Source organism: Cydia pomonella, chromosome 1 (assembly GCF_033807575.1).
Source record: "Cydia pomonella isolate Wapato2018A chromosome 1, ilCydPomo1, whole genome shotgun sequence".
NCBI lineage: Eukaryota > Metazoa > Arthropoda > Insecta > Lepidoptera > Tortricidae > Cydia > Cydia pomonella.
In genome coordinates, this window is record NC_084703.1 from 10,952,571 (window position 1) to 10,977,193 (window position 24,623).

The window sequence follows — 24,623 nt, forward strand, 5'->3', positions numbered from 1 at the left end:
GAAAATGGTTTACTAAGTGTGAAATATGTGGCAAGCGAGCCACTCGAGAAAATCACGAAAAAAGGGATTTTATGGCGAAATTTCCCTTGGATAAAGACCGGTACGTATTGCTTTAGATACTTTTGACCATATTTTGGTGCAGCAGGCTTTAAACACATCGAAAATTTGATATTATTTTTAGTTGTGAACTAGGGATGTACTAAAACTATCGATAATTGTATGTTTATTTGTATATCAGTGTAAGTAATTGAATAAAATATGTGAAATTTCCTGAGAACTTGCATGCAATATGACACAAAATTAATTCGTCGAAGATTTTCAGTGGAAAATTATCTATCATCTAAGCATTAATGGTCATTATTTGACATATCTTGACATATGGGTTGTTGATAACTGGATGCTGAAAAACATGATTTATAGATGCATATTAGCGCTAAATAATCAGTTGATCATCTCATTAGCAAATACTTGGAATATATACTGTAGATAAAGTCATGTTTGTCCAAGGCTGTATGTTTTCAGATGCAGGCAGTGGGTCAAATTTGTTGCGAACGAAGACCTGACGATACATCTTTCCATAGAAAAGTAACATTTATTGAAACATGTATGTCCAGAACATTTTGAAAATAAAGCTTTAAATAAAAAATAAAACACGACTTAAAAACTGTATTAAAATAATTCGGGTCCACATTAAGCCCGACCAGATATTAGTCCACTCAAAGAACTATCCACTATATAACATACAACTTAAATGTGGACTCGATGCTAACCTGATTTCGAGTACAAAATTTGTAGACTGGAGCCTATGTTTCAACCCTCCCCATTTTATCGATATCGATAAGAATCGCAGGCGTGTAGCGTACTACACTATTTAAATCGGTTATGTTGGTATTATGTTCCTTGACAGTTCTTTGTCGTAGATTTTGGTAATGATTTGCGAAACTAACCGAGTCCACTCGCTAGTATGGAAGTCCCGTCTCTTAAAACGTAGTGATTATATGCTCTTTGCTACTGTTTGTCAATCTGGTCAATCAGTCAAGTACATAAAGTACATATTAAGTACATCACATCTTTTGGTTTGCAATAAAGTGGAACTAAATTTCGACCGTGAAACTGTAAATAACATATTATGTCTTAATGAAAGCCGCCACTAGCTTGTATTTTACGATGGCGGAATCGCAGGTTGCTAACATAGTCAACGAAATATTGGTAAGAATTATTATTGTTTTGTTGTATACTATAATTAAGTAATATAATATGAACATATGAAAACAGCAAAGAGCAACATATTTTTATAAGCAATAATAACATGCATTATGGAGGCTTCATGGTTTAACATAGAAGTAGTATATTAAATTTCTTTCCATTATTTTTATTTCTAGATAAGTCTATCATGTAATTTAGAGATATTAATGTTGCGACCGGTATGTCAAATTTGGTTTATTATTTGTAGAGGGTCGAGGCAGTTGAAGAAGCCTTTAGCTGCTTCTTGGTCTATAAGCCCGACCAGGAGAATGAGAGGTTAGCGACCTATCAGAAGAAACTATGTGCAGTCATGACTACAATCAGTGCAGACGTGCAGGAGTCTGCCATCAGGCAGTACCTCACGCTGACTGCGGTTCTCACCAACAGACACAAAATGAAGCAACTTCTGACACTCATGGAAAATTTAGTTAACACAAATATCATACAGGCCCGGTAAGTACAATTGATATAAAAAACGTCTACCTGTCTTTTGTGTTAGCATGAATATTTGTTCCTGGGTCATGGGTGTTTTCTATGTATTTAAGTATTTATAAATACTGTAGGGCTTATTCAATTTATATAAAAACATCCTATAATATTTATTTATATAAATAAGGTATTAAATGCCTCTAAAGAATTTTAAAATGCTATATTGGTATTTAATTATTTGAATGAATAACTGTCCACTGAATTTACAACAAATTCATGGTTGGTCATGGTATAGTCCTAAGTAAGTAACCAGTGCTTAAATTAAGCACTGGCCGGGATTCAATCTCTATTAATGGATAGTCTTGGCTTTGCCTTACACATTTTAGTATGATCAAATGTCCTATCAGTGTGACCTAGGCTCTACACAGTAAGAATGACATCCAATAGCATGAGTATTGTAGAAGTAGAACTAACCAGGGAACCATTTCCATAAATCATTAAGGTACTTGAGTGAGTAACTTGTGATGGCATGGTATCCACATGTATTTATAAGGTTATAATTTTTTTATTTTATTATCATCAATCTTGCAGTTTTTTTTTTGTAATTTTTTTTTTCTTTCAAAGTCTTTTCAAAGACCTGTCAAACAGACTCAGAGATGCCACAGGAGACCGAAAAGCTGGCAGCTTCCTCGATCAGCATATTAATTGCATTATCCTGATTACATTATTGATTTATTTTTATAATAATACAACTCTTATAAATCTTATAATACAGAACAATTATCATGATCACATTACTTGTGTGTGGGTTAATACTTTGCACCTACAGACAAGTAAAGTTTCTTATACATATTGACAATTATCATTTTATTTAAAAAAAAAAACAGGCTCCTGAACAGACAAATGTACTACTAGTACTTTTTGTAACAATACCTGTGTACAATAACTTTCATAACAAAAAGACTAATAAGTATCATTCAAATTGTTAGAACAATGTTGTAAAACTCAATTACTAATATGTTTATAAACAAACAGATCTTGATCTTGCATATTTAATAATAGTGACTGATAAAGATATTTGGTTACATGTAATTAAGTTCATTCTGTAAATACCTTGTCTAACTATACTGGGTAATGAATGAATGAAAGACGAAAATCTTTATTTCAGGCAATTATTGGCTCAAAAATAAATACATATTATAACAATTTTTAAATATAACAGTTTTAAAATATAAAACTAGACACTACAAATCACATTATGGTTGCGATGCATTACGCAATCCTGCAAAAAAATTATTGTATTATTTCTTAGGTGATAAAAGATATATTATATATGCGATTGTACTCATTGCTATGATCAACTTTTACGATAGTAGCTTAACTCTGAAATCACAAAATATAACCCGGCCTCCATATAGTTGTCAAATTAAACTTGAGTATTGAGCACATGATCTTTTTTTGGGATTTCAGGGTTGCTCTCATAACAAAAGTTGCTCACAACAATGAGTACAGTCCCAACCCATAATATATTTATTTTAACTTATCTTATTTACCCATTTGATGTTGCAGGATGCTCTGTGACTGCATACTGACCAGTGAAAAACTTTCTTATCAAAATGCAGATTACTGGATCGAATGTTTCAATTTAATCAGAAGAATTATAGGTGGTGTGGATTACAAAGGCGTCAGAGAGATCATGAAGGTATGTCATTTATTATGAATAGGAATGAATATTGCTTTTTATATGAATATAATAAAATATTCAAGATTTCACATTGTTTTAGAATTAAGTCATTCACATTTATTCAAGAAACATATTTGCAAAAATCATACCCGTTTTCTTCGTAATGTACCTTACAAGATAGGTACATAATTTTATACCCTGTATTTGTATAATTTTCTAAGAGCAATTTTTTCGCTCTATCAGGCGCGAGTTAGGCTTGAAAGCACAATATTTTTGAATTATGTCAAGAAAAGGGGAGTCGCTATCAGATATATCGAAGTGGCGAAGGAATCTAAACAAAGCCTGTACTTTATTATCAAGTCACCAAGTTGTTAAAGTGCTTGTTGAGGTAGCTTCAATCTGCCAATCCAGAATTTGATTTGTTGGCAGATTATTGGTTTATTAGCCCATGTGATATCACATTTGAGTCGATTTGGTTCTTAGCGGATCCCACAGTTGTAGTCCTAGCATTATGTTACCTATGTTTGTCCTTATGTTTTTCTCTTTATGTTCTAGGGCTGCAGAGAAAAGGCACACACATTACCTGTGCGATTAAATTCTTCAACAATGCCTCAGATGAAGGCCCTGTATAATGTAATAGAGTACATATTTGACCGCAACGCGTCCTTGCTGCCCGCTTACTTTATTGTGACGGAAATACAGAAAGATTACCCTGACAATAATCATTGGCCACATTGGGTATGTATTAACACTATTAAATGGTTGACTGGTAGAGAATGCCATTCGGCATTCAGTGCGCCATTTGTACATTGTTGTATATATTTTGTGCAATAAAGTTTAAATAAATAAATATAGTTGCGGTATCCATCCATCTCACCAACATGGTTCAGCTTTCTAAAAGCTGTATGGTTGATGAGAATTTTACAAGCGTTTATTGAACACACAATATTTGATTGAGCTGAAATTAATTATGTCTATGTAACTTTGGTGACAAATGATAGTTAATTAATGTTTTAGTACCAACTACCATCAAGCTAGTTTGATACTTTGATGATGGAGACCGATGTTGCACATAAGTACCTACTTTGTAACAAAACCAAGCCACCTTATTGTGTTAAGGTTTGTTAAAATTATCTTGTTGAGAATGATGAGTAATAACTTGCAATACTGATTAAAAAATATCAATGTTATTTTATATCGATTTTTTTTACATATATTATTCTGATCGAAACTACTGTAGTTAATGGTACTCTAGGTATATTATATATTTTTTGCTTTTAGCAACTTGCAAAGCTGCTGACAAGCTTTGTTCAAAGCTTCAAGCCGTGTGCACAGATGGTGTCAATTATTGGGCACTCTCATATGTTGCCAGTAGTTGAGTACTCTGGCTACGCTGACCACTTAGTCAACCCATGGCGACTGGATCCAACTACATTAAAATTCTCCCTCAAAGGAAGTTTGCCATATGATGACAAACTATTGAAGCCACAAATAGGCTTGCTAAGACACGTTTTGCAGCAGCCATATTCCAGAGACATGGTGTGTTCCATGCTGGGATTGCAAAAGCAGCACAAGCAGCGTTGCATCGCTCTGGAAGACCAACTAGTAGAACTCATGATACTAGCCATGGAGAAGAGTGAACAGGAAAACGAAGACGACGAAATGTCGTCAACACACTGGTGCTGGTTACACCTATCATCACAAGTTATTTATTTAATACTTTTTCAGTTTGCCTCATTCCCTAATATAGTAATGGGTCTTCACAACAAATTGATTGGACACGATATGAGGAAGGGCAGAGATCATTTAATGTGGGTGCTGCTTCAGTTTATCTCGGGGAGTATACAAAGGAATCCGCTATCAAACTTTTTACCCATAATAAAGCTTCATGAACTGTTGTATCCGGAGAAGGAGCCCTTGCCAGTCCCCGATTGTACGAGAGCCCACTGCACACATCAAATGGCTGTTGTGTGCATTTGGATGCACTTGTTGAAAAAAGCGGAGTCGGAACATAAAACAATGCCTATGCCACAAAACCTAAAAGTGCAATATGAGTAAGTACTATTTTTAAATTACAAAAATTAAGGGGCATTGTTGCTTTGACAGAATGAAATTTAACTATAGTCAGCATCAAATAGTGACGCCCAAAGTAGACAAATTTATCGCAACGGAGATTCGTTATGATTACTATGGTAACAAAGGTGTGTTACGCTATATTTGTCCACTGTGGCCGTCACGATCTATTTCATTCTGACTGTACTTGTAAACTCGCTGTAAAACTATAAGTTTTCATATCTATCATGAGGCCATTAAAATCTTGACAGATGATTTAAGCAGCGTCTGTATGCGAGCGACAATGTTTCTCGTGGCTGTATAAGTAATCCAATGCAGGGCAGGCATTTGCGAACGCATTTGTGGCAGCTGAAGTAGGGAAGCCGTGTCGGCAGCAACTTCTGGTGAATTCTGTGACTGATCTGTAGTCTTGGAACCAGGCGTTGTCGTGAATTTCGTGCCTTTTGGCGATGGTACCCCTCCATCATCGCGATCTGACGCGAGCTCCTCCCAAGTCTCCCAATCAATGTCAAAATATTCAACAATTATTAGTTTCGATAATCTGAATCAGAATATTACATTACGATATGCTTTCGATAATTTAACTATAACACCAGCTTCCCCTTCGGCCAACTCAGTCAAATGGTTATATAACTACAACGACTTCATTTCAGCTTCCTTCAGCACTTCATGACATCGAACAACACGCCGAACCTCATGGGCTCAGACTACCGCATAGCTTTGCTCTGTAACGCGTATTCAACCAACCAAGAATACTACGCACGGCCCATGGGCATCATTATAGAGACCCTCTTCGGCAGTCAGAAAGCTTTATCCAATGGGAATCCTGGGACACCATTGCCTACAGTGCCACTGTCGATGTGCATACTTGACAGTCTGACGTTGCACTGCAAAATGTCTCTGATACATTCTATAGTGACGCACGTAGCGAAACTAGCGCAGAACAAGACCAGTATACCCGGGAGCAGTATGATGGCGCCGGCGCTCGTGGAAACGTACAGCCGCCTGCTGGTCTACACTGAGATTGAGTCGCTTGGAATCAAAGGTTTCGTTAGTGAGTGTCAATTGATTATTGCTAGAGAGTAGCCTTATAATGGAGGCACTTCAATATGACCGTAGTTGTGCAGAAAACAACCAACTCCGCTTTTTTATCACTGCAAAAAGCGACCAAATCCACTGAGTTATGGTGTAATTCACTTTGACAAAAATAAATAGTTGGTCGCTTTCTACAAAACTACTGTCATATATGGATTGCAATAGATGACGTTTGCGGATTGTGAACGCCTTCTAATATTTTTTTTATAATAACTACGCTCTTATGTCTTCATGTGAAATTAGTTCTAGTCAGTCCACATAAAACCAAAAAAAGTTACTTCTATTCTAAGATACTAATTTACACGCTTCTATTTTGGCGGCTCAACCAGATGTCGCTGTACAGCTCCGTACATTATGTGGTAATTTTGGTTCTCAAAAGATGACGTTTGACAATTAAGTACCCACAAAACATTGCGCAGTACAGCGCCATCTGTTTCGGCTGTCAACCTAGGACTACTTTTCTTAGACTTTACTTCATTATTTTATTTTTTATTTTCTTTATTGGGGGAAAAACAGATACAGGCCAATAACATTTACAGGCATGATTACAAAATGGTACATATAGCCTACATTCAAAGGCTCCCACTAGGAGGTCTGACGGTATTTTTAGGACAGCATTGTGATCGGAACAAAATAAACAAACGTATACTATACTTACACTAATACTTAATAATAACGACATTTATCACTTCTAAAGTATATGAACACAATGTGTTCATCATATACTATGTAAATCAATAAATGTAATAATTATCTCTGTACTAAGATTATTATAAATGCGAAATTAATTCGATCAAGTGCCTTTTCTCAGCTAAACTACTGAGGATTAGAAAATTAGGCATGTAGGAAGCTTAAGCTAAGATAGCTTTAAATTAGCGTCCTGTGGAAAAGAGAGCAAATCCATAGCAGCCGAAGTCTAGCTAGTTAATTATAAACCATGTTGAATGCGGCTCTAAAATGAGTTCCCAAAATTAATTAGTATTTGTAATGTTCACAGTCCAACTGCTCCCGAACGTGTTCAAGTCGCAAGCGTGGGGCATCCTACACAACCTGCTGGACATGTTCTCGTACCGCATCCACCACATCCAGCCGCACTACAGGGTCACGCTGCTCTCCAACATACACTCGCTGGCCGCGTACCCGCAGGCCAACCAGACGCAACTGCAGCTCTGGTAAGACGGCAATGACAAAGATAAATTAGATATTATTAACTCGATGGTTTACGAGGCGAAGCCATTAGTGTTCTAAGCTTAAAGCAAACATAACACCTGAGAGTTTCGGAACTGGTTTTTTATGGTTTTTTTTTGTGAAAAGTTTGCTATTCCGCCATTTACAAACATAATAAATACCTAATGCATAAGGCTCTTTCGAAACCCGGCTCACGCTTCATGCCACTTTCTTCCCAATATGTTTATGTACTACTAAAATCTGGTTCAAAGTGTTCAAACCTCAGTCGTGCCCTATTTAGATTCAGATCCATGTATAAATACTGCAGTACGTGGGTAATACTGAAAGTTTCTGGAATGAGCCACTTAGAGGTCGCGCAATGAAAATGGTTATTTGTTGAAAATATAACTCATTGTTGCGACCTGTAGAGTTAAAACGGAGACATTCGCTAACGCTTCAGTCAATAAAAAAAAAGTTTCGTATCTACTACGTTTTTAAGAATCTAGGAACTTTCAGTATGACCTGCGGGTTGAATATAGTTGTTACTTTTACCTAGTGTTTTTTTTTTCAAAGTTCGTGATGGGAACGTAAAGTGGAGAAAATACCTCGCTGTCAAAAACTATTCACGTCACGTAACGCCACGGTCTCGGAAAAAATAAAAAAATCATCCCTTTTGGGGTTATAATTTATAATACTAGCATAACAAAAATAAAGTATAATACTCCCTTAGCTCTACTGACGAGCGATTACGATTTCAGTTTCGAAAGCACCGCGCTACGACTGATCACAAGTCTGGGCAGTTCAGGCGTGCAACTACAGATGTCGCGAGTGGTGTCCGAGCCGAAGTCACTCGTGTCACAGGACAACGAGGAACTGAACCGTGTGCTGGTGCTCACGCTGGCGAGGGGCATCTACATGAGCGGCACAGGTTAGTCGTCACTCTGAAACAACCACCAAACACGTTTATAAACTTCATTACTACAAGCTTCCGGTGGCCCGGATCATCTGAACATTTCCTGACCCGGCATTGAATATTTTGTGGTGCTTATACTGTCTACTGATAGAGCAAGAGGTAGGTATATTAGGGATTGGGTGGGAAGAGGTGACCCAAGCTGCCCAGGTTCGAAGTCAGTTGAAGAAAATTGGTAAATTGTCTGCTTGAGTAGACTACTTGTTTCTTTTTAGTATATCGGATCGTGGATCCATAAACGGACTAATGATATTTTTATTTTATTTGGCCTGATATATAAAAAAAAACCTTTAACCAAAAACAAACTAAACAGCAATGTTTTATGTTTTTTTAAATATTTATCATAATATTTTATTTATTGTCAGCCAACGACGGAGCGGCAGTAAAAGAGTTACTTACCACTATAATGACGAACACACCGCACATGTGGTCTCAGCACACGCTGCAGTGCTTCCCGCCGGTGCTGGTCGACTTTTTCTCACAGGTGAATATTCGCTATTCCTCTCGTACCAGAATTGTGGCACTCCATACTTTATTTAGGCCCGTGAGAATTGATAGGGTCTGTGAAAACTATTAATTCGAATTTCATAATTTACAAAAACGAGCAATTTTACTTGGAAAATGCTACGATTCGAGCATTTAAACCGAGTTGTATTCAACACCATTTAATACTAAAATAGCTCAGGTACACCAATAAAGCTTAATTTTTGTAATAGTACATTACTATAGAGGTCGGAAAACGGGTTTGCAAGCCAAGTAGAAGATCGGATAGGGATACGTGGCCAGCAACCCCCGTCTCTTACCGAGATCTGTACAGTGCTTTTCTCAAACTTGCACTGAAAAAAAAAGTATTTGTTTCATTCGTAGGTTTACACAGCTAAAAACAAATTACGTATCTATTACAATTACGTGTCACAATTTGATGTTTAGAAACAAAAGAAGTTTGCTTTACAGGCGTAGGTGTGTAAGGCAGTATAAAAGTGCGTCCTGACCTGTGGAATGAGGCGCTGAAGCGTTACATAACTTTGTGAAGCACTACACCAGCTGTATATGATCTCTTTACACTTGACTATAATACGAGAACTTGTTTTAATATTGATTATTGTGCAGAATCCAGCACCCAAGGAGAACAAGCAAGTGCTAAAGAAATCCGTAGAGGAGGAGTATCGCAAATGGACGTCAATGGCGAACGACAACGACATAATATCGCACTTCTCCGTGCCGGGCACGCCGCTGTTTCTCTGTCTGCTGTGGAAGATGATATTCGATACGAATAGGATCAATCCTATTGCTTTCAAGTGAGTTATTGTATATTTAGTTGATAGTAAGTTAGCAACAGAATTTAGTAAGTGTTGATAAAATACTTATCATCAGTTAAGACATATTTGGGAACGCCATAATATACCTATATATTATTATTTCTGGGTCATATTTAGCCAAAAATGTGGAAAGCATTTGGGAATTGTAATTTATCGATTCTATTTAATATATTTTTAAAACCATTTTTGGTTATTTTAATTGATTATAAAATATAATCAAATAAATAATGTCCAAATTAGTATTAAATCTTTACTTTAGTATTTGATAAGTACGGACTTATGGTTAGTTGCAACAAACCGTCTGTCACCGCGTTCAAGAAAGCGCTCGATAAATTTTACTTTATGGAAAATTTCATTCAATCAGTCCGACAATAGAGTTGTTTCCTGTGTTCAAAATAAATTATTTCACACCATACGGCGAAATAAAGCACAAAATTAGGAAAACGTAAAGAACACATAATGTTTGACACAATTATTATTTATTAAATCAAATAAAACTAAAAAAAGTGGTTGACCGTGACATTACAGTTCAGTTTTCATATAAGTTCCATAGTAGCTAATCGTTTTGTCAGTTCGAAAAAAAGAAACTGATTTGACTAGTAGGAAACTACCCTATTATGGTTGATGCAACTTCCCCTAGAAAGTTATTATTGTGTGTACAGAATCCTGGAACGCATCGGCGCCCGAGCGCTCTCAGCTCACCTTCGCAAGTTCTGCGACTACCTCGTGTATGAAGTGACCAACCCGGCGGGCGGGCCGCACATCAACAAATGCGTGGACGCCATCAACGACATCATATGGAAGTACAACATCGTCACCATCGACAGGCTCGTGCTGTGTCTGGTAAGTCCATCACTTAGTAGGGATAGTAACAATGTTGGCCTAAGGAAGTGTGACTATCGTCTATGAAGAGACCAACCCCGAGGGCGGGAACATCAACAAGGGCGTGGACGCCATCAACGACATCATATGGAAGTACAACATCGTCACCATCGACAGGCTCGTGCTGTGTCTGGTAAGTGCATCACTTAGTAGGGATAGTAACAATGTTGACCTAAGGAAGTGTGACTATCGTCTATGAAGAGACCAACCCCGTGGGCGGGAACATCAACAAGGGCGTGGACGCCATCAACGACATCATATGGAAGTACAACATCGTCACCATCGACAGGCTCGTGCTGTGTCTGGTAAGTGCATCACTTAGTAGGGATAGTAACAATGTTGACCTAAGGAAGTGTGACTATCGTCTATGAAGAGACCAACCCCGTGGGTGGGAACATCAACAAGGGCGTGGACGCCATCAACGACATCATATGGAAGTACAACATCGTCACCATCGACAGGCTCGTGCTGTGTCTGGTAAGTGCATCACTTAGTAGGGATAGTAACAATGTTGACCTAAGGAAGTGTGACTATCGTCTATGAAGAGACCAACCCCGTGGGCGGGAACATCAACAAGGGCGTGGACGCCATCAACGACATCATATGGAACTACAACATCGTCACCATAAGTCCACGCGACTAAAGGCACTTTGGCTCGACTTTGGGGTCATCCATAAATGACGTCACAGGTTTATGTGGAGGGGGGGCTAGCCAAATGTGACCAGGTGTGACAAGGAGGGGGGCGGGGTCAAAAAATCTTCAAATTCGTGTAATGTAATTTATGGATGACCCTTTTGCACTGACTTAGAACTAAGTGAGGCCATGTCATTATAATATAAAAGTCATTTATTCTCATATTTGGCATTAATGGTGATATTATTGCTAGCTTTACAAAAATATGTTCAATGTCTAGGTGCTGAGGCCAAACCCCGATGGCAACGAGAGCCAAGTGTGCCTCTACATCATCCAACTCCTGCTGCTCAAAGGGTCCGAGCTCAGAAACCGGGCCCAAGACTTCGTCAAGGAGAACTCGCCCGAACACTGGAAGCAGAACAACTGGTAATGTCACTAAACACATGAGAGTGCTTACGTATGAAACGTGACGTTCACTTTAAGACCTGGGTTTTCCTTTCATTCATGTAATTCATTTTGTAGAAATAACTAGAATACTTTACTAATATTGTACCTGTGACAAATTGTCACGTCATCGAGTGCTATGGGCGTATAAAAAAAATGTTTTGTACCAAAGGGTCGTACTCCACCTGTCCAATTTCTTAATCCAATGATCTCACTAAGCAATACCACCCTAAGTACTTAAGGTGAGGTAGGGTAAGATATACATGGTTTAGTTTGCTCGGGACAAGAGAAATAGCATGAGGAAAGTCCGTCTATGAAAGTATTTTTAAGTTAATTTTTTATTTTTAGTATTATCATTTAATAATTTTAAATATTTTAAGCATGTCTAACTATTTATTTTCCCTATGAGAGTTTTTCTTGTCTCATAGGTTCTCTTACCCTACCGACCTAACCTGACATCGTTTGATTTAAAGCTTCACATAATTAAATGTATTTAAATTGAGTAGAAATGTGCTCAGCACCAGGACTAGTTACAGAGCAAGAGTTTTGTTTTGAAAACAATATTTATTTATTACAGAATTGACTTTCATTGTCTCGATTGGAGGTCCCGATAACCACTATAAGAGTATCAGTGACTCTACTTTAGGGTTCAGTATCTAATTCCGTCTAAGATGAATATTTTAAAGTGACTAATTGTATAATAACACAAATCTTGTCAGGTACGACAAGCACCTGGCATTCCACAGAAAATACCCCGAGAAATTCGCCCCCGAAGAGGCGAGCAGCGCCTACGGCGGGCCCATACCCGTCTACCTCAGCAACGTGTGTCTTCGCTTCATCCCCGTGCTGGACATAGTGGTGCACCGCCACCTGGAGACACCGCAGGTCAGCAAGAACCTGGAGCAGCTGCTCGAGCACCTGGGATACCTGTACAAGTTCCATGGTGAGTTATCGTCGGTATATCAGACGCAAGACTTAGCTGACCATGTTACACAACTGGTCGGTTGTGCGCTTTCCACATCCCACGGTAAACAGATTCTTGAATCTATAAATTGTACATGCAGATGTCAATCACAATGAAAAAAAACATGCATGTACAATTTATAGATTGTAATGTAATGTGGTACAGTCGCAATCAGATATATCGGAGCGGTAAAATGCTCACAAATAGATCCACGCCTCCATTGTCTAGGCGTTAGAGTGCATGTTCAGAATTTTTTTAGGACCTCGGTCGCTCCGATATATCTGATGGCCACTGTACGTCCCGTGTAAAAAACGGAAATAAAAATATTAACATGTAAGATTCTTGAATATTGACTACAGGTTTACTAGAGTCCGACTAAGCAAACTTTGCACTGATTTGAATGGAACAAAGTCAGAAAGTGTCATTATAAACGTCATATTATCAATGATTTGCTCAAACAGGCACAATCGATTGCGTCGCTTAAAGAAACTACGGTTATCTGACAGATTAATTTACCTATATTTCTGTATAGTTGCTTTATATGTTTCTACTTATTTCCAATTTTTAGTGTATTTTCCTCCTTGTGTAATTCATGTTTATCCTATAAAGTGTGTATTTATAACCTTTGTCTCTCTGGCACCTTATTGTACATTTTGCTGCATTTGTCACCCCCTTTTCACTCTCTCTCTCATATACTCAAAGGTTAACTGGAAGAGATCTCTCAGAGGGATAAGTTCGCCTTTGTACTTCTTACTAATAGTAAATTACTTTTAATATTTGTTTTTGTACAATAAAGAGTTTACTACTACTACTACATTGCCACACTGTGTCATTGCAAATGCCGTGCATAGCTTGTTAGGTCCGACTCTACGTTGTTTTTTAATGCGGGGTCACTAGTCAATAGACCCTCTCTTCAATAATAAAGTGTCGTCAAGGCAAGGCCGGCGTTACCAGGCTGGTAGCCTGATCTGATCTCATATCAACAAACACATACACTCGACTTATGCGGCAAGAAGTGCCGTGCAGCGATAGACTTGTGTAGCCATAAGCGAAAATGTATTGGCCGTCTCAACCGCTCTTGACACAACATTGCAACAATCATCAGTCAGGGATGCAGTGTCCATTGATGATTCTTATTTCACTGTCCACCTTTTTAATGGTCCCCGTCATTATGGATTGATTTACTTGAGTGGCAATTATTTTAAATACGGCCTAAGAGACATAATAAGTGGTTCATAAAATAAGTAGCAGCACATTATATGGATTATTCATTTTCCTAAATTTTCTATACAATTAAATACAATCGTATTTAAAATAAAAGGGCGAATTGAAGTGTTCACCTTTTATATTACATGTCTTATAAGGCTTTTTGAACAGCGTCTTCTGAGAGGATTTATGAGGTGTTTCTCATAAACATATTTTTCTTTAAGTTTGCTAAGCTACTTAATACATTATTAAATTGTCTTATGTTCGATATTGCACTTTTTATTTATTTGACTTCGCTTTGAGGTAGTTACATGGAATTTCCATTCTTGGGTATTTGCGATTTGTACAGAAATTTGTCTTCCATAGAAAAACCTCTGTCAGAGGTTAGATTGGAGAGACTTCCTGACTACCGAAGATGAACTTCGGTTTATTGGTATAATTTACTGGTAAGATGATATTCGTAAAACCATATAACTAGTTGTGAAAATTTAAATTCAAGTGTGACATTATGGAAAACGGCAGGTGAAGATTGTCAAATTGTGTTGTACAAAAAGTTACGAAGTACATTGCAATAAAAATGAGAAAAATCAAACAATCTGATATTTCTCAATATGATTTTATTGTTATTATATAGTATTTTATCTACAGATTACTGAAAAAAATAAACTGCTTCATAATTAGTAAAAAAATAAAAAAAAATATACAGGATAATTCACTGCCACTGTGTTACTGAACCACTCCTTAATACACTATAGTACAACATAACTTCCAGATCGACCAGTAACCTTCCTATACAACACACTGCACTACTACGAGACGAAGTTACGCGACAAGCCGCCACTAAAGAGGAAGCTCGTGAACGCAGTGCTGGGGTCACTTAAGGACGTGCGGCCCGCGGGCTGGGCCACCACGGAGGCGTTCCAGGCATACTTGGTCAAGACGGACGCGGACACCACGACGTGGACGCCGGACCTTAACTACTACCTCAGCCTGGTTAATAGGATGGTTGACAGTATCCTTTTTAAGTCAGAAAATAGTCCCCTGCTTAGCACACTCCTAAGCTAAAAATCATTATTTTCAATGAAAATTTAATACAATCCAAACATGTACCGTTTTTTTAGGTACCTTTTAGCTTTGTAGGGTGGACAATAAGTTTTGAGGATTTTTTTAACTTATGACTAATTTATTACGTATCGTATTTTTATGAATGCCAATTTATAAGTGGGCTCCAAAAGGCCATCAGAGGCGACTTGAACCAATGAAAATGTAGTAATCACGTTTTGAATCGTGTCATTCAGGATGACGCGTGCCTTGGCTCCTAATGTCATGTTATTAAAGGTTAGATTTGATAAATCTGCGCGTCATCATGGATTACACGAACTCTAGTGCTTTAGAAGGTCCATACCAAAGATAACCGATTGTAATAGAGAGTTAAAATCTAAGAAAAAAACGTGCCCCTTAGTTTGACATCCAAAACAGATGGCGCTGTACTGCACCATATGTTTTTCGGTCACTGAATTGTCAAACGTCAACTTTTGACAGTCAGAGTTATCGCAAAATGTATGGAGCTGTTCAGCGCCATCTCGTTTACCTGTCAAAGCCGAAGCACGAAATTAGCTTTGATTTTACGCAGCTTACTTAATAAATGTATCTTTGTCCATACGGGTAAGTGTGGCTGCGCGGCCTTCACATTGGGGCCTGTTTACACATTGATCATTATTATATCGTATGGCTTTTCCTGGATATAGATTTACAATATTATTTACACAAAAATTAATATACTCGTATATATATATATATATAATAATCATTTTACATCTAAATTAAGCAGCCAATCCCTTGCATCCGCTGTGAGGGTCTTACACATTTTTCTACGATGTGAGGGATTGTTTGGATAGGCTCCCCACAGTCACAGGCATCTGTGGAGGGGACATTGATAATGATTAGTGATTATCGCGTATTTATGAAGGGCAATCACACTTACCCCGCAGGCACACTTATCCGTATTGATCTTTCTTTAAAAAAAACTAGTCTATTAGTTTTTACGAGTTTCAACGATTCTTAAAACGCCTCATAAGTCTCATAACACCGATATATATTCTACCCTAAGTAAATGCTTCGTAATTTCCTGAACAATCCACCAGCAATGACAGGTGTATCCCACTTCCCGAACACCGATTGGCGTTTCAACGAGTTCCCGAACCCATCAGCGCACTCCCTCTACGTAACCTGCGTAGAACTCATGTCCTTGCCTATGGCGCCAGATGCTGTCGGGAATAGCTTGCTGGACGTGGTCACTAAGGGCTTCGTAGTCATACCGGCGACCAAAATTCAACTTTGGATTAACGCAATAGGGCTCATAATGGCTGCTCTGCCCGATTCGTACTGGACAGTAATTCATGACAGGTAGGTTATAATATTTTATTATGGTTATGCTGTGTCTCGAAGTACACTGAAAGATTCTACTCAGAAGTGTCAAGTTTTCATGCATTTTCCTGCTTTCAAGCTTGGTCTATGCGTGCATGCAGCGTAAATCAAATTTCAAAGGCGTTCAAAGGGTTAAATGCTCTAATAAACGTTCAAACTACATATCCTTTTTCTCGCCAGGATACTGGAAGCCATGACCCACAGCGATATGACCGAGTGGCCGTACCAACACTCGCCATTCCAGTTGTTCAACCTGGCCACGACCAACGACGCCATGTTGGAGAACAAGTACAGCCTCACGCTGGCGTTGGCGCACGCCGTCTGGTACCACGCCGGAGCCGGGCAAATCATGCAGGTTCCTCAGTAAGTAGCTTTCATTCCTTTCTATTGTACACTTACAATTTAAACCTGATTAAGCGGTGCAGTGGCCGAGTACAAATCCTGACTCATACAAATTACTTTTTCGGATTTTATGTACGAAATATCGTTTAATGCTGAAGCCTGCATACATCCGCAAAGGAACTCAGAGGTAAGATAAGGTATGTGCAGTCCCCAACCCGCATTGGGCTAGCGCGGGGACTATAGCCCAAGCCCACTCGCAGGAGTGGGACGTATAGGCTGATCTTTTTCTTATTTTAAGCCTCGCCTCACCACGTCAGATTTGTATGTGGGTGCCAATGAATTGTAAGCCTAAAAAAGATGTGCAGTTGGTGCATTTGAAGCCACTTCAAGGCCGCAAGATACCTAAAGGAAGACCCACCGCATTGTTAGATGTGTTGCTCTCCGGTTGACTGTGTACACTACATATACAGCTACGTTATATAGAAATGTCTCCGTCGAACCAGGGCCTAACAGTAACAATACTATAGAGATGGCAAGGTGGAAGGGGGAGATTACCGATCGACAACGAGATGGTCTTAAAGAGCTTTGAGTAGGAGTAACAGAGAAAACGCTGTTTGTGTGTCATAGTCTCACTTATCATTTCTGCCTGCTTCAAAATAGTCCTAAGTGCCATGTCAAAACAGTACACGCACTGTTGTTCCCCACCAAAGCTTGGTGGGCATCAATGAACCCGACTAAATTACGTAGATTGTTTTATGTATGTTGTCAGGAAAACGTGTTTTAAGTTTCATCGCATTGCTTATGTTCTGTCTGTCGTGGGCGCACGCTTGTGGCAACTCTACTTACTTGCTTTGAGTATTATCCGATGCGATTCCAGGTTTGTGAAAGAGAAGCTGTCACCCGAGATCCACACAGAGACGCAACTAGTGTTCCTATGCCACCTGGTGGGGCCGTTCCTGCAGCGGTTCAACGCGGACGTCTCGCGCGCCGTCATGGACATCACCATCGCGCTGTACGAGCTGCTCGCGCACATCGACAAGACGCAACCACATCTACAATACATTGATCCTATATGCGATCTACTGTATCCTTTTTACAATCTCATATTTAACTTAAGTTGTTACAATTGGTACAGGTCAATTCACAAGAGCTAGCACGAATGGAACGAATGAGTGTATGAAAATATGTAAGTGTTTATGACATTAACTAATAAAATGGCGGCTCCGATATATACCACCGATACATGAGTCGTTTAGCTTCAAACTCAGGTAAATCCAACTGTTAGATTATGCTATTTTGGTATTATGAAAAGGTAATAAGGTAGATATTTGCTGAGAGGGTCGAATAGATTTATCTGAGTTTGAAGTTAAGCGACACACATGTGTCACTCATACAATGAATGTTTCGTTTATTCCGTTCGTGCCAGCTTTCGTGTAACGAACTGTACTTGTTCCCAATGTCCGATTTTACAATACGATGTCTTAGCACCAAAGATCTTGTCTGTGTCTAAAAGTTCTTTGTTTTAATCAATTTTGCTCGTGGCATGTCCACTAGATGTTTACATTTATTCTAATTTGATGTGGTTATGGTCCATTATATTTTATGGACTGCCTTTTCATAATGGTTCAATGTCTGGATTGTTATCCGCATAAGCGTGTACGTTTAGTGAACAATTTCTTTAACTAACAAATCAGCTACCACATAAAATACATGTTCGTCGGCGACACACTCAAAAGCGAAGTAGAGACCGTAATCCGCAAGCTCCGGCCCGCCCTGCAGATGCGGCTGCGGTTCATCACGCACCTCAACGTGGAGCAGATCAACACCGCCTAGCAGAGCGACTACTACAGCTACACGCCGTCTAGCTCGAGCTCCAGCTCGGAATAGACGGCCGAGCTGTAGACTGTGGACATTTGCACGCGAGACTATCTAGCTCCTAGGTGACGGCTTGCTAGTGCAGTCCAACGCCCTATACGAGTATAACCTTCTTCAAACAGACGAGCTTCGAGAGGAGGTAAAATGGAGCTAGGATAATTTTTAATCCTTCATTGGGTCTTAATATACCATTCAAATAATGGAAATGATTTAAAAAAAGGCGAGACAGGCAAATCTATTTTACAGTTTTATATTAAATAACAGATAGTTTCAGTATTTGGTGATATTTCTCAGACTTTTTAGTCTTTTTACTTCTTTTAGTTGTACTAAAGTGATTTTATGTTAAAAGTTGGGAATATGGCAGATAATTAGTTGCACGTTATTTACTTGAAAGAACCTCACGCCAACCCAAAACCTTTCTGATATGTTAAAAGGGATTTATTAGGGAGTTAGTTTTATAAGATTTACTTATTTATTTTAAGATTAGTTATCGTCCTTTCTATAACGGATTTGCCCTAAATACGATTTTGTGTAAACCGGCATGAAAAATAACTCTCATTCATTTAATTTAAATGATAGTGATATAAGTAGTCGAGGACAAGAGAAAAAAGGGCGTCGTCCTTTAATTCCTAAGAGTCATTGAGAACATGACAATGATGATGTCTAATTTTAAAAAAGACAGTCAACGTCATACAAAATGATGATATATGTAGTCATTATTTATGTAGTATGGTAAATGTATACAATCAATGAGTTTATTGAAAACCTACCTATTGAATTTTCTTGTATAGAGACTTTGTATCAAAACCATGTATTTGTTATCTAAAGTGCAACATGAGCACATTGTTTTTTTTTTTTCACTTTTTACGTGTGTATTTTTACACACACACATTTTTATAGTTAATTTTTATTACTTTAAATGATTAATTTTAGATCATAACTACGCATCGTGACTACTCTCGTGTCGTTCAAGCTTGATTTCTTATTGCGAAAGTAATTAACTTATATTACTTTTTGCTGCTGAACATAATTATGCTTTTTACAATGGTTGTATTTTAACTGGTCAAAGTAGTTTTTTTTTTCTTAGTTGATTTTAATCCTTTGGACGCCAAGAGCGCCCGAAGGCACGCTTATAAGCGTCATGTTTTTAAGGTTTACATCACTAGAGCCCATGATCACGGCATGGAGTAACGCTTTTGTAAATGACGTGTGGCGTTGAAATAATTAATAATTACATTTTGTTTTAGCTATTCTCAGGTTAGGTAGACTGGTCAGATCTCCTGTAAACTAATATTTAAAATAGTGTATTTTCTCATCAGTCATCACACTATATAATATAATAGGTAGTGTCGTAATCGTTATACAGTAGGTAAACGTTTACATTTATGATAAAACATGTCGTGTATATAAATTGCTTTTTCTATATGTGCATGCAGGTGTAGCTATGTAATTGTAAGTATTTATGAATTTTATAATGTAGTTTCTGGGATTGGACACTTTTTAATTTTGTAATAAGACGATAATTGCATTAATTACATGTAATTTCTGCCAGTTTTAGCATGTAGGTTGGATATTATTTAACCCATTCTGACTAACAAGTTTAAAAATATATGCAGATATTGTTAGCATCGTGTTCAAACAAGAATTGAGAAAAATAATATTGGTAATGAAAAGACCTGTACTGCATGACTAGAACATAAGTTAATTTCTATCATCACAACCTAATTATCACAATTGTAACCCAAGACATTTTCAAAACGCCAGTATGTAAATATTATACCATTTATAATACTTGCAAGAATGCGTAGGCATATGAGTTATTCGAATGGTAGTTTTCTTATTACTTATATATTATGCTTGTACAGTCGCCAATGTCGCCATCAGATATATCGGAGCGGTCAAGGTGTTCACAATATGTGAACACGCACTTTAACGCCTTGGTAATAGAGGCGTGTTTAGATATATATATATATATATATATATATATAGATATATTTGATGCCGACTAACAAGTGCAGTTATCGTAGGCAACCGGCTTTACTTGCGTGTCTTATACTGTACTCTATTCGTGTTTAATCTTGTTCCATGTGGCCGAAATGTTGAATTATAAAATGCACTTTCATGCTGGGCATGCCGACTATCGTGTTGCATTGCATCTAGGCATATTTCATTAAGTTTATGATCGTTGCCTGGCAGAGATAGGACTTTAGCCGTGAGGGTTGACCATTTGGACGACACGGTGTAAATGCGTAGAGTTTGAGAGTCATAACAACTCTCACCGCTATTTTCATGGAGTTCCTATCTTTGCTGTAATGTTGTAACAATTACATACATGGACTGACAAAGTACTTTTCTCTTTATCACACTTTTGTTAATTGACTCAGAAAAGTACGATAAATTGTTATATTTTTTTCAAGTTGGTCAAATGGTTATTTTTGGATGGTTGATAATGTTGATATGCAATGAAAAATATTGGTGCACTTGGCGTACTGTATGTTGTGACTTGTATCAAAGTAATTTATTTTTCAAGATTTGTTCGCTGATATAGACATATTGTACATAACACAGTAAATAGATATGTATCATTATAGGTTAATATTACAGAAGTTATGTAACAACCCAATCAGAGTGTTAATAAGAGTAATATCTAATTGAAAGCATTTTTATGGCAAAAGATCCTTCAAAGAGGTTTTTTGTTTAATATTTGGGTATATTAAGAGGCTGTCAATACCTAAAGCGCGCACACTGTCTATTTGTATCGGAGTAAATGAGAAAGCACTGTCGCATGTTACTGGGCCTGGGCAAGGGAATAATAAGAAAATTATTTAAATAAAAAAAAGTGGATTATTAGTGTAATATTTTACTTATTAGCGGTTTAGATATAAATGTTTTGAAATTGTGATTTGAATTGCAGACCCATAAGTCAAAACAATAAAGACATAGAACCGTTTAATTGTGATTTTAAGACCAATCTTTGCAATTATTTTCTATCGAGCCGATTTCGTTCAATCATGTATCGAGTACAACCACGGTCTTTGAAATATAATTAATATGAACATATATTTTTCTTACTTGACTAAAACAAATAGTCTTTCTTAACAAACTGTTTAAGTAACATCAATTTCAAGGACATTGGGTGTTGACAGCCCCTTAACCACGTACCGAATATGCAAGTAAAAAGATTTTTAGGCGAACTCATGAGGTATTCTATGGAACATTATTCAGTATTCATTACCTAAAAAAAATCGTTCGTGTAAAAAATAATCACATAGTTACATCCATTGGTAGTAACAAAAAGTTTTAAGATGGTTTAGTTACGATGGTTAGATACTTTTTAATTAAACTGTCCTAGAGACTTATCTAAAGTATAATATTAACGTTTTATGGTTAAATGATCAAATACCATTTATAATTTAATAAAGACAGGTTCATTGGTATGAATTCAAGTTAACATATTTATTATTTTTTTACAACTGTATTGTCAACATTCAATGCAACAACCCATCACAAGGCTTAGAATTAAGATTGTTAGGTTTATACCGATACCTATAAAATATACTCGTAATTAAGTTTATTTTACGGTCCGTGTAAATTTTACGTTTAAAACTCACAATACAAATTGTGAATTGTTATACACGATACCTTATGTAACAGGCCCCTATGGCCAATGGTTGTAGTATTAACGAACTATAACTAATGTTACACGTTTAATTACTTATATGAATGTAACTCGCGACACTCGCGTATTTTTTGTATCGTCCTGTAGATCAAAATTGTGACCGCAGCCGGCAAAATGTCCCACTTTGTCGCTTGCCATAAGGACGCCTTAACAGGTTATTCGTATAAAGATATAAGCAAATCTCGTCCTTATGGCAAGCGACAAAGTGAGACGCTGTGCCGCGGTCACAAATGTTTCTAGTTTACTTAGGTAAGGTAAGGTCCTAAGGGTCCTAAAAATGAATTGCCATTAATATGTTTTGGCAAAGGCCCTTTTCTACTACTGCTGCGGACTACTGCCGAAATTCACTAACTACCGGCTGTGAACAGTGTGAACTACCGCTGGAAATTGATGAAAAAATTAAACAGTCCAAATAATAAACATCAAAACTAGGTCACGTTTATATACTAGACGAGCTTATTTCGGTCGTTAGCCTGTAATCTTTGAATGTAATTACCATTTTCAAATTGACGTGATTCCGAAAAGAACAAAATATACCTACCGTAGGTTCATGTAGAGTCAGATGCCGAGACAGTTGACCCCCCCCCCCCCCCTGCAAACAAATTTCTATTAGGAGGAAGGAGGGTCAGTTATCTCTGCAGCTGACTTCAAGATTTCCACATTACCTTTTCAATTGCTCAGTGTATAGTTGTATACGATGGAATCATTATTGTAACTGCTTGTATCAATCAAGTGATCACACAATCAGCAATCTGGATTGCTATTTAATACAGTTAAATACCTAGAACGTGTGATTACTTTTTGAGTACCTATCTTATAAATACAGTATGTAAATATGAAGATACATGAGTATATTATTTTTATGCCTTTAATGATGATAAACGAATAAAGTGTAATATTTTGTAAATCCGATTTTATTTTATTTTAAGCGTATTGGGTTTCCCTAAATGGGGTAGTTCCAAAATTTCGAAATGATTGCAACACTAGCCATACGTACCTGATTATCCTATCTCGTAACCAGACCATCAATTAAAATACATAACTGACCATAATAGTGACCATCCTCTGCTATTCGCTGGCAGTAGATGTGTGCTGAGATCTAATATTAAATTGAACAGCTTTTGGTTTGGTTTTGGTTACCTTAAGGGCTTGTGCACAAATCACGCGACGTTCGATAGGAGGAACGAAAAAAGCGGCCAAGTGCGAGTCGGACTCGCCCATGAAGGGTTCCGTACCATTTATGACGTATTAAAAAAACTACTAACTAGATCTGGTTCAAACCAATTTTCGTTGGAAGTTTGCATGGTAATGTATATCATATATTTTTTTTTGATTTTTCATTCCGTTATTTTAGAAGTTACAGGGGGGGGACACACTTTTTTTCACTTTGGAAGTGTCTCTCGCGCAAACTATTCAGTTTAGAAAAAAATGATATTAGAAACCTAAATATCATTTTTGAAGACCTATCCCTAGATACCCCACACGTATGGGTTTGATGAAAAAAAATTTTTTTTTTAATTTTTACGACGTATTAAAAAAAAACTACTCACTAGATCTCGTTCGAACCAATTTTCGGTGGAAGTTTGCATGGCAATGTATATCATATATTTTTATTAGATTTTTCATTCTGTTATTTTAGAAGTTACGGGGGGGGGGGACACACTTTTTACCACTTTGGAAGTGTCTCTCGCGCAAACTATTCAGTTTAGAAAAAAATGATATTAGAAACCTCAATATCATTTTTAAAGACCTATCCATAGATACCCCACACGTATGGGTTTGATGAAAAAAGATTTTTTGAGTTTCAGTTCTAAGTATAGGGAACCCCCAAAATTTATTGTTTTTTTTCTATTTTTGTGTAAACATCATAATGCGGTTCATAGAATACATCTACTTACCAAGTTTGAACAGTATAGCTTTTATAGTTTCGGAAAAAAGTGGCTGTGACAGAATCGGACAGACAGACGGACATGACGAATCTATAAGGGTTCCGTTTTTTGCCATTTGGCTACGGAACCCTAAAAACACGACATATCACGTTTGTATAAGGAGACCTCACTTGTAATTTTCTACAGTGAACAAAACTACCACTTCAGTAGATACTTTTTCTTAGTTTCGTTAAACATAAATCTTCACTTTTCGCAATTCAAAATAGCGAGTATATTTTACGAAAATATCATCACATTCAT

At 37.4% G+C, this 24,623-nt stretch overlaps 1 protein-coding gene across 1 annotated transcript; it reads left to right on the top strand.

The window, feature by feature from the left end:
* The first annotated feature begins 633 nt into the window (after positions 1-633).
* LOC133534102 (mediator of RNA polymerase II transcription subunit 23) lies at positions 634-23,341 on the top strand. Its single transcript, XM_061873215.1, has 18 exons — positions 634-1,209; positions 1,454-1,698; positions 3,244-3,376; positions 3,914-4,096; positions 4,640-5,412; positions 6,085-6,485; positions 7,524-7,698; positions 8,452-8,621; positions 9,029-9,147; positions 9,774-9,961; positions 10,645-10,825; positions 11,778-11,923; positions 12,661-12,884; positions 14,884-15,123; positions 16,256-16,517; positions 16,719-16,901; positions 17,758-17,964; positions 18,575-23,341. Exons 1-18 carry the CDS (start codon positions 1,138-1,140, stop codon positions 18,711-18,713), a joined length of 4,041 nt encoding a protein of 1,346 aa, XP_061729199.1. The 5' UTR covers positions 634-1,137; the 3' UTR covers positions 18,714-23,341.
* Positions 23,342-24,623: the final 1,282 nt, after the last annotated feature.